The 10,692-nt window shown below is 52.0% G+C and overlaps 3 protein-coding genes across 3 annotated transcripts; all 3 read right to left on the bottom strand.

Moving 5' to 3' along the window:
* Nucleotides 1–1,857, bottom strand: GCG54_00009127 (Secreted protein; the record flags this gene model as incomplete). Its single annotated transcript, XM_045409076.1, has 1 exon — nt 1–1,857. The coding sequence occupies one exon, from the start codon at nt 1,855–1,857 to the stop codon at nt 1–3; it is 1,857 nt and encodes a 618-aa protein (XP_045256321.1).
* Nucleotides 1,858–2,685: 828 nt separating this feature from the next.
* On the bottom strand, nt 2,686–5,825 carry GCG54_00009126 (uncharacterized protein; the record flags this gene model as incomplete). Its single annotated transcript, XM_045409075.1, has 6 exons — nt 2,686–2,809; nt 2,858–3,360; nt 3,417–4,585; nt 4,642–4,811; nt 4,862–5,193; nt 5,250–5,825. The coding sequence occupies 6 exons, from the start codon at nt 5,823–5,825 to the stop codon at nt 2,686–2,688; spliced, it is 2,874 nt and encodes a 957-aa protein (XP_045256320.1).
* Nucleotides 5,826–6,643: 818 nt separating this feature from the next.
* On the bottom strand, nt 6,644–8,642 carry GCG54_00009125 (uncharacterized protein; the record flags this gene model as incomplete). Its single annotated transcript, XM_045409074.1, has 5 exons — nt 6,644–6,874; nt 6,931–7,083; nt 7,153–8,305; nt 8,361–8,451; nt 8,498–8,642. The coding sequence occupies 5 exons, from the start codon at nt 8,640–8,642 to the stop codon at nt 6,644–6,646; spliced, it is 1,773 nt and encodes a 590-aa protein (XP_045256319.1).
* Nucleotides 8,643–10,692: the final 2,050 nt, after the last annotated feature.

Below are 10,692 nucleotides of genomic sequence, written 5' to 3'. Positions count from 1 at the left end.
TCAGCAGTCGCCCTTCCAATTCTCCTTGATCCACTCGCCCATCTTATAGGTGAGTGTCTCGTCGGAATACGTCAGCACGTCCTTGTCGCTGTAGTCGCCCCCGCTGAACTTGAGGGCGACGATGACCCACTGCAGGATGAAGTCGATGAAGACGAGGTCGACCTTCTCCGGCTCGCCCTCCTTGGGGAAGTCGATGGCGGTCTGGATGCAGTTGGGCACGGGGAAGGACGGGATCGGGGTGTGCTCCGTGTCGTCGCCGTCGGTGCCGAGGTCGTCCTTGGTGGTGTACCCGCTGACGAGGTCCGGCTTGGACTTTTCGTCGTCGGCGAGGGGGTGCTGCTCGGAACGGAGCTCGAGGCGGCGGGGCTCCTGGTCGGACTCCGCCTTCTTCATGGCGTTGAGGATGTCGCCTGTGGGGTACATCATCTCGGGGATGTTCATGAAGCGCGCGTCCTGCGTGTCGGCCTCGAAGATCTTGCCGGCCTGGTTGAGCAGGTCGAGGACGCGCTTGGCGACGCCATAGGGGACGTCGGGGATGTACTTGAAGCCGCTGGTGAAGGGGGACACGATGAAGGTGCTGTCCTTGGTGAAGGCGCCCTTGAAGATGTCGAAGCGGATGCCGCCCGTGTTGACGATGGCGAGGCGGGGCACGTCCTTGCGGTCCTTGTTGTGGATGACGGCGGGCAGGACCTCCTTCTCGAGCCAGGTGTAGATGCTGTCGTCGCTCGGGTACTCGACGCGGTTCATCCACAGGTCCTTGGGCGCGCAGCCGTACTTGTAGTCGAGGTCGAGCGCCTTGCGGGCCTTTGTGATCATGGCGCTGACGTTGCGGCCGTGGTCGGTGGGGAAGGTCGTCTCGTTGAGGCCGGTGTGGTGGTGCAGGCCGTATAGATTGTTGTCGATGTACTTTCGCGTGAAGGAGACGGCCTCGGCAGAGACCTCGTCGGACTTCTTGGACCTCTTCTTGATGTTGTCGACGGACATCCAGCCGATGGTCTCAAAGTAGCGGCCGCTCGCCATGGCGAAGGCGTCCTTGTCGAAGCTCAGGGCGTCGCGGACGTGGGCGTGGCCGCCGAAGATGGCAATCGGCACGCTCCAATTCTCCTTGCGCAGGGCGGTGTAGATCTTCTTGAGCTCGGGCATGCGCAGGCCGACGTGGCCGATGACGACGAAGAGGTCGGGCTTCTCCTCGGCGATGAGCTTGGTGAACCACTCCTCCTTGAGGGTGTCCTCGACGGGCTGGACGACGGTGTTGTTCGCGTTGCCGGTGAAGTCGAAGAGGAAGCCGAGGGCGATGACGTCGAGCCCTTGGTTCTTGGTCTTGAAGCGGCGGAAGCGCTGGGCCTGGGGGATACGCTCGCCGGTCTTGGGGTCGATGTAGTCGAGGTTGGAGGCGATGTAGTTTTCCTTGTAGTTGGGGACGGTGATGTCGTGCTCGCGCTGGGCGGCATCGGCCATGTAGAGCTCGTGGTTGCCGGTGCAGATGAGGTCGACGGTCTGCTCGCGGAAGACGTCGTAGGTAAAGAGGCCCTTGGGGGCGGAGGCGTCGTAGAGGCCGTTGCCCTCGACGCGGTCGCCGGTGTCGACGACGAGGAGGTCGGCGCCACGCTCGTCGGCCTTGCGGCGCATGTGGGCGGCGAAGGAGACGTAGTCGCCCCAGTCGGCGGAGTATTGGGGTTCGAGGAGGTGGCCGCCGTGCCAGCCGTGGGTGTCGGTCGTGTGGAGGAAGTTGAGCTGGCCCCAGGTGAGATCACGCATCGGGGCGGCGACGGCGGGGGCGGCGCCGGGTTGGGCGGCGGATGCGAGGGCCGCGGAGAGGAGGAGGGAGAGCATCGTCGGTGGTTGATTTCGAGCCATGATGGGTGGTTTGCGTTTGGTGATGATAGATGGATGAGGGGAGCGGAGGAGGATTGGGAGGAGGAGGGAGAAGCTAAGGTAGCTGTCGAACAGCTGGCTGATAGTCGCCGGTCTCGCTGGGAATGCTACCGTTTGGGGACGAGTCACGGTCACGGGTGCCTGAGATAGCAACGGGCGGGAGCTGCTGTGAGCTGCCCCGGAAACCCGCTACGTCAGCGATGATCCCTCAAGGTTGTTGTTAAGGAAGTACCTTGTCGATATGAGCGAGTTTGAGAGAAGGATGGGTTTCGGCTAACAGAAACAAAGTGAAACTGAGATGGCGCAGAGGTGTTGTGGGCCACGTTAGGCGGAACGATCCCCGGACCTGCATGAGCTTGGGCCAGCTGGCAGCAGGGACCTGTCGCCGTGTGGGGACCGGTGTCCTCGTGGCCATTCAGGCCGATGCAGTTGCTCAGCTTCTTATCGGGCACTGATTGAGCTTCTCCTACAAGAGACCGCTTACTATCGCCTTGTTTCACGAATATTATGTCTTCCGCAGAAAACGTTTCCCGACATTGTAGATTTGAAGGCTTTGGTAATATATATATGTATGTAAGAGGGCAGGGACGACGACAGAGACAACGATAGAGACGACAATATCGACGTGGATCGAGACGATGGCATTTGACTAAGGGAACAAAGCTTCTCTAATATGTTCTTTCAAAAATTTTGACTAGTTGATCATTGATCGGGTATCTAATGTTGTCTATACATTACTCATAAGTTGACAGGTATCAATTACTTCACGACGCCTCAGCTTGTTGCTATTTTGCTATGCACAGCATACCTCTACTTTGAATCCGAATCTGAGACGGAATCAGAATCCGATGGTGACTCGTCTGCCTCAGTCGAGAAAGGCCCAAGCAAGATTTTCCTGACGTCCTTTTTGGCATCTCGAGTATCGACAATGTCTCTGTTCAAAAGTCAGCCATATTCAGTGGCTAGATTCCGGGGAACGTACCTTAAGAGACCCAGATTATTGTCCAGACGCTTTAGGAGCGCTTTGCCACGTCGATCTGCCTTGCTTGGCGGGTCTTTGTAGAAGCCGATGAATTGGACCATCGCCCAGTTGGCCTGCTTGTTCTTCTCAACTATGTGCTTCACAAGTCGTTCGATCGGCTTTTCGACACCGCAGGTGGTTGAGGAGTTCCTATTGTCCCAGTGGCCATTGGTCAATACGTAGAGGCTGACCGGCTGTGTTTCCTCTATGACTCTGCTAGCCACTTGATCGAGAATAGAGTGCATCTCGCAACGAAGGCTTGAGAAGTGGTGTCTTTCCACGGCAACTTGAAGATCGGTGCCGTTCTTTGCTCTGATGCACTTGCCTGTGGATGCGAAATACAGTTCGAACTCCTTGTCCGGATCGACATGTCCCCTTTTCAACAGTTTGCTCAGGACCCTACAGGTCCGGGCCGCTTGTTCTCTGTGAGGGCCCATAGATATCGAGTCATCGAGGATGAAGATCTAATGGTTGAGCTGAGTTAGACTTGACCCCAGCCGGACAGGTTGTGGATGCGTACCTGATTTCTCCCGCTATTTCCTCTGAGTCTGCTCAAAGTGTCTTCCAGTGCGGGAAATATTTTCAGAGGATCCTCGAAATCTGAACTCAATCTGAAAATCTTCTTGCGGCCAAAGGAATGTGTGCTTCTGCCCCCTGGCTCAAAACACGCCCTCCAAATTTGATCAATAGTAATGCTTGGCTGTGGCACTGTCTTCGGCTGGAATCTTTTGGAGCTACCAGGTTCTGATGTAGCTCCGTCATTATTGGGAGATGGCTGGGAACGTCTGGTCGAAGAAGGAGCATTTGTTCGCGAAGACTGCGGACTCGGTCCATACGCCCCAGGTTCCTGACCGTTGCTTTCCGTCCGGATAGGTAGAGAGACACCATTTGCTTTGATCGGTGTAGTCGATGGGCTGCCATATTGCGAGGTAGACGAATAAGAAGCAGGGAGCTTTCCCTTCGAGTCATGATGGATTGGTTCGTTCTGCGATCCAAATTGAGGATCACTAGGGCTACCGACAGGGAGTGTGTCGACTGGCTGCGTACTTTCGTGCGCCATGCCATCTAAAGGGTCAATGGAGGGCTCAATGGAATCCGGAGATGCGGTGAAGGATGGTGCAAAAGCTGACTTGCTTGGCTGCATTGACGAAACGCGAGAGTTGCGGGTAATTGGCGACGGATATTGATCCGAATCTCTTGATCCAGCCGGTGTTGTTTGGGACCGAGTTGCCAGCGACAGAGGGGATGCTGGCCACCCTTGCTGTCGTTTCGACGATACGTAGTTCTGAGGGAGAGAGTCCGATTTCAAAGTCGGAATAACGGCCTTGAATTCCTGGAACACTTGCGCTGCAGTCTTTCGTAGGTCCGGTTCAGCAGCGAGCGTGAACTTCAAAATGAGCTGGCTCAACGCGCCGGCCTTGCCACCAGTGAGTGCGACAGCCCGGTCGTGCCATCTCTCGACGACGTGCAACAGCCCATCGCCGTCGTGGAAGGCTCCTTCGTGAAACCCTCCCTTTAACCTGATTTCTCGAGTAGCTTCGACGCGCTCTGCTTGATAAGCTTCTCTCCCTCGCTCTCCCCAGATGGCCCAGATAAAGGCCTCACTAAGGATTCCACCAAGTGAATATACGTCACTCTTGTGCCTAATGGTTTTGGTACTTCCGTCATCTCGAAATGCTTCGGGGGCGCCTGTGAATACGTAAGCTACCTAGGGCTCAGAGGTAATTTTGTCTCAGCGAACATACTATACATTCCGTTGCCAAAGTGATCCACGGCAAATCTGTCTATGCCACCATTTTTCACTTGACGTATATGCGCCAAGCCCATATCTGCGAACTTGAATGGCACAGAGTAGTCTTCATCCGAAGGCTCCCCGCATACCAAGATATTTTGCGGGCGGATGTCTTGATGTGTTCTGCACCCGTTACCGACCTGGCCTGCTATATGGATGGATGGCGTACTTACCCTTTCAGATGCCATGTGTCTCTTGAATGGTCGCCATACTGCGTGAGGTCATCAATTGCCACTAAACCTTCGAAAAGTCCGAAGATGTTTTGCCAGAATTGCGTTCGTTGCCAGTCTGTTCGTGGGATCCTTCGCGTCTTGAAAAAAGAGAGCAGGTCACCCCCGGGAGCATACTCTAGGACGATTGTTCGCCTGTCTAAACATTGAAAAGATCCATGATAGCGCACTATGTGATTGAAAGACTCCTCTTTGAGTTGTGTGTACATGGCCCATTCGTTATCGTATAGCTTTTGGGAGTCCGGGCCAGGTTTGAGGTACTCCTTGAAAACGACCTTGGAGAACATCTCAGCTCGTGTCATCTCTTTCAGGCATTGAGAACTAGACTTACAGAGGCGGTGAGTAGCGTAGACTTAGGATGAAAATCCACTTTGTAGAGAACAGCCATGTCGGTCGTTTCGTCCGCTTCAGGGTTGATTTTCGTCTTTGCCGTAGGTAAAATAGGCAAAATCATGTCAGGCGACAAGTTCTTTTTGCTTGGTTTGGGATTCAGACCAACACTGAAAGGTAATGGGCAAAATTTCCACTGGGCTTTAAGGAAGCTCTCGAACGCCTCTTTGTGACTGGACTCGCGATATGATTCCGGTATTGAAAGTAGCGGAAGGCTAATGTCCTTGATATCCTCTTGGGTGAAAAGCTCCAGGTATTCGGCTCCAGATGTTAAGACCAATATCGAGAAGATCACAATGTAGTGATTCATGATGTCCACGGCGCTATGCAGGATCAATTTGTTTCGGTCGTGACAAAAGACAGCCGTGATCTTTTCCAAGGTCCAAAACTCGGTAAGCGCCAGTTGAGGGACGAATTTCCGCTCGTCGCCATAACCATTGATGCCATAGCATCTATGTCTTTGAATAAATTCGGCGACATGTTCTCGCAGTTGAGTAACGATGTGGTTCTCAGACATCTTCTTGGCTCTCGCGTGGTCGTTTAGTAGGTTTCGAGTTCCGCTGCAGATCCGAGCCAGAGTGAGACGTCGTGCCAGTCGATTGATCGAAATCTGAAGTAGGTAAGAATGAAGGCGAGAAAGAGTAGCGAATGACAATAAATCATGTGAAAATGGCGTTAAAATGCTTGCGCAAGAGTGGGCGACAGTGGCTATAAGGCGCCGATCGTTGGCTGTCTGCGAACTGACAGGTTTTGTCGTTGCCGGTAACTGGAACGCAGCCAGAAACATGCAAATGGCGGGCTGAGGCAACCTTCGAAGGATTGAGGCGCCAGGCATCATCTGCAGGAAGTTTGTGAGAGCCTTTCTACTTTGCGAACTGAATGCCGAGCGGGCTGCCTTGCGGCGACTGAGCCTGCAAGACTGCAGCCCTACAGGCCCTACAGCTGACCTATGAGTCTGGGATCATACTTCCAGCGCTGCTATCCATTGAACAGGCACTTCGCACTAGACAAGGATGTTCTGATGAGATGGTGTGTAGACAAGTGACTGGATTGGGCCCTTACATGCGTTTGAGGGAGGGCTGAAATTTCAGGCTCTGTGTTCACCGAAAGATGCCTACTCAGAAGAGTAAGGTGAAAATGTGCTCCCCGGGTCAGTCTGGCAAACAGCCAGCCAAAGTAGGTGGGCTACGATCAATGAACAAGGCAGACACTTAGGCTTTCCTCCGTATAATCGCAAGGACATTCTATGAAATTGTATGTATACCACCATTAATCCACTTCCCAAAGTAGGGCAGAAGATCCCGAACGCCACAATAAGAAAACCAGCCACTTATCTTACAGTCGTTTAATGTCCTCTTCCCCCCACGTTCCAACACGCTGATCTTTCTCAGCCCGAGCCTGTTTCTTCGCCTTCCACTTCAAACTCACGAATACCACCAACCAAGTTCCGATCGTGACGGCTGTCAATGGCCCACAAACAAGGCCAAAGAGTCGAAAACTCTCCCGCTGAAAACTGAAAGCACCGGTATCGTCGTCCTGGGCCAACACTCCGCTTTGAAAGAAAGTCTGAGAGTGTCAGAAGTTCATAGCAAGCCGCAAAGGTGAGGGCAAACCTCTCTTACTGCAACGAATGTGGCGGGTAGAAAGATTAGGGTTACGACAGTGATGACATGCATAGAAGCTGTCTGTCTGGATGTCTTGTTGGCAACCATATTCATCTGTCTGTTTGATTCGTGGGCAACATCCGCAAAATCCATTCCAATCTGATTCGATCGCTGCTGCAGGACCAGTTCGTACTTATTTGGTCAGTCTCAGCATGTAATCTCTTTTTGATTCAAACTTACCAGCTGAATGCTCTGAGTGAGATGCGTAGAGAGTGAGTTCAGCTGTGCTCGTCTCGTCTCGAGCCTTCTGATGATTGACTCAAGTCTCCTTAGAAAATCATCCACGACGTCTTTATACTTCGGATCTTTGAGTTCAGTCTTCGTTAAATTGCTATAATAGACATGGAGATCACGTAATACCCCAGTGTTCAGCTCCAATACCAAGAGCGACCTCTGCATTAGCTCTGACCGACTGTAAAGAGTCTGAACATCTTTGATACGTAATTTGTCCAGGGATCCGGACGGGTCAAGTCCTGAGTTGAGGGTTTGCCGATGGTTTGCTGCGTTTTCCGATTGAAGTCCCTGTTCCTCATCTGGTTTAGTCGTCTTCAACCCAAAAAATGAGTGACTGAAGGAAAAGACTCGCTCTTGAACCGTACTCGGAGCCCTTTTCTCACTATGATTGCTGGTGAGCCCGGTGTTAGCTCTGGATTGGCCATGCGACATAGTGCGTTGCCTTCGCTTTTGTTGCAATGCCCATGGCAGAACGTCATACTGAGAGGACTCAGGATTGATATGATCATCAACTAGCGCAGTTTTTGCGGGAAGCACGATGTTCCTGATCGAGGTTTCAAAGTCGTTGATGAAGTCACGCCAGCCCTCGTCACACCAGGAAATGTAAAGCAGGTGGGTGTCCAGAGATGCCTTCAGATACGGAACGATATTGCCATCCGCGGTTTCTGGTTTGGTGGGAATTCTCAACCGGGGAGTCAGGTCCTTGATGCGATTCTTGAAAATTTTGTTGGCCTTGATAGTGAACCAGAAAGATCGTCCAGTCTCGAGGTCAAAGGTGTGGTAATTTGCAGCTTGTCTGATCTGCCATCCCTCGATACCCTTTGCCCCTGAGTGCTCGACGGAACGTAACAAGTATGATACGTGAGTTGAATTTCCTGACCTCCCAAACTTCGGAAGTGCGTGAGAAACTGGGGCCTTGCATTCTACAAGTGTCTTTGACCTGAAATGGGCCAGGCAGTAATCGATTGGATACGGTTGTCTTCCGAACGAAAGAACAGCCTCCAGGAAGAAAGGCTCAACTTGGTGATAGGCACAAATGAATCGGAATACTTCAGGAGAGCAATTCATTGGCGATCTAGAGTCGTTTGACCCGATAAAGCTGAAGGCCATCGTTAGCACTCTCTTTTGCTCAAGGATGTTTGACTAAGACTTACACATGGCGGATATGAGGGTCTTTCTCAGATCGAATAAAATGCTTGCGAATCGCATCAGGCTTAGAAAGTGACAGAATATCCTCTGGGAATTCTGAGAAGCGTAAGCGGATGTCTAAAACTCATCGAGGCTCACAGACTATTGCGTAGTCCTGTCTCCCATACGTCCAACTTCGCGCCAGGTGTATTGAAAAGAGTCGGTACCCTTTCCGGGTCACTGAACGGACTCCAGAGCCTCTCGGCCTCGAGAAAATCCAAAGGTTCTCGTTCGTCGGCCTGCGGCATGATGTATTGGCCTGATTCTGACCAAATCCCCACCAATTGGTCATGGGGGTCATGCTGCTGCATGGCGCTAGGCGGGATCTGCACCTGTGTCGACATTTTCCCAGTTTGGAGCTGACGGTCACTGAAAACCCGCCCGCCAAACCCGTCTGATACTGTAAGATTTCAAACGGAAAGCGTAGTTGTTCATTTGGCTGCCTGCAACATCTGGGGGGAACAAGTTTTTATCTTTAGGTATGGACACGAATGTAGGCCAATATCAACGAGGCTTCTCACTCTGCTGGCCTCGGTACTTTTTGGCCCTCACTCGTAGTGGGTGTATTTCCTTCGAGCTTTCGACCACAACAACCCAGAATAGCAGGGCAGACTTCGCCCGAAGTACCTTTACACTGGCATGCCTAAGGCATTAGCTGACACCACCAACTCTATCCCTGCCAACGCCCGACTATCGTAAGCCTAGCCGATATCGTGCAATATGCCTTCATGTTGTAATTCTCGCTGATTTTCACAGCCTGCTAAGGCAGTCTGAGACAAAACCCTCTCTAATCAGACGTTTTCAAGTGTTCAACTTCGCTCTGTGCAGAGTGTCAGAAAAACGTAGAAAACATGAAATTTGATATTGAAGATTGAAGACCTGGCCTAGTACCGGTACATACCGAACTGATGCTTCTAGGAGCCGAAACAACGTAGTCACCATTCTTTGCCTGATAAACGGGAGGCAATCGTTAGAGAAGCTTCTGAAAAACGTCTTGCCGGATGTCTTACTTGGACTGAGCTCTGACCAGCCCCAAACTGGGTGTTGAGCCAACCTTCTAGGTCACTCTGCTTGATTCGGTAGGAAGGAATTGTGGACGTCTCCATGATGAGGCGGAGTCTTTTCCCTGCTTGCGCGTGGTCCTTGTTTTCGGGGAGGTGGGCGCGAGGCAGATTTTCAAGCCAGGCATCATTCAGCTAGACGGTGTGTCGTAATAAATGGAAAAATCGAAAGACCATGGGCATTGGCTTGGCGATACAAAAACGCCAGTCAGTTTACAGAGAGGAGGGTCAACCTAGACGGCTCGGTTTCGTGCTTGTTGAGCCGCATCTGTGTCCGCCTGACCTTCGGTTTCTACAAAAGAGGCAGCTCGCTGCAGGCTGTGGGTTTTCATGCTGTACTACCCAAAATGTTGCGTTGGAGCTGACCAACCGGTGACCTTGAATAAGGGATGAGATGCGCCATCCCCGCCTTGTCTTAATCTACACGCCGATAATCGTCGACTGATGACTTGGTGTGGTTCACTGCAGCACTTTCCACCTTCGTATCTCCAATCACTCATCTCCAGAACCGCCCCCCTGCTTACCGCATATCGGAATCACCACGGGCTATCGTTCCCTACCCAAGGACGCCTCACTGCCGTCTGGATGACTTGCAGCTCAGCCTGCCGCGGCTGCCTTGGTTTCAGTTGCCTCATCGCCTCGTCATCCGTCTGAGCAGCGTGATAACGTCATCCGCAAGATACGCTAACTGCAGGCTTGTGCAATCTCGTTGGCGCCAAGGCAAGGTCAGGTTCCGTACTGACCCTTTATTCCCGAAGACATCTTGAGGAGAAATGACACATTTGGGAGTAAAACTTACCGACTCCATGATTACAGACAGCCTGCAGGACGTACAGGCTCATTCCGAAATTGGAGAGGTTGAAATATGCCATTGATCCTTGTTACTACACCGACCAAACGAAGTCGATTCTCTATCCCTTTCGGTCACATACATAGCATCCAACCCCGACGATCCAAATTATCCCTCTTATTCTCATCGCCATCTCTATTGCTTTTGTCGTATACTTGGCCTCGTCGTTCTTCACTGTCCACCCGGGTCGTGAAATTTGCAGTCGGTGTCGCATACCGATCGCTATGAATCGAAGGAATTCTTGAATCATAGACATCTTAGCTACTAAAAGGATGTTTCAATTTACATCTGACCAGGAACCCGCAAAATTAGTTGAATCCTCTAATTAGCGCACCTTGCTTTCTGTAGCTCAAGCCTCTATCCGCTCTCCAGGATCTGTGTGAAACA

This window comes from Colletotrichum gloeosporioides (genome assembly GCF_011800055.1).
Source record: "Colletotrichum gloeosporioides strain Lc1 chromosome Unknown consensus_117, whole genome shotgun sequence".
Lineage (NCBI taxonomy): Eukaryota > Fungi > Ascomycota > Sordariomycetes > Glomerellales > Glomerellaceae > Colletotrichum > Colletotrichum gloeosporioides.
The sequence above is the reverse complement of the archived record's forward strand: the minus strand, read 5'-3'. Positions and strand labels throughout refer to the sequence as shown.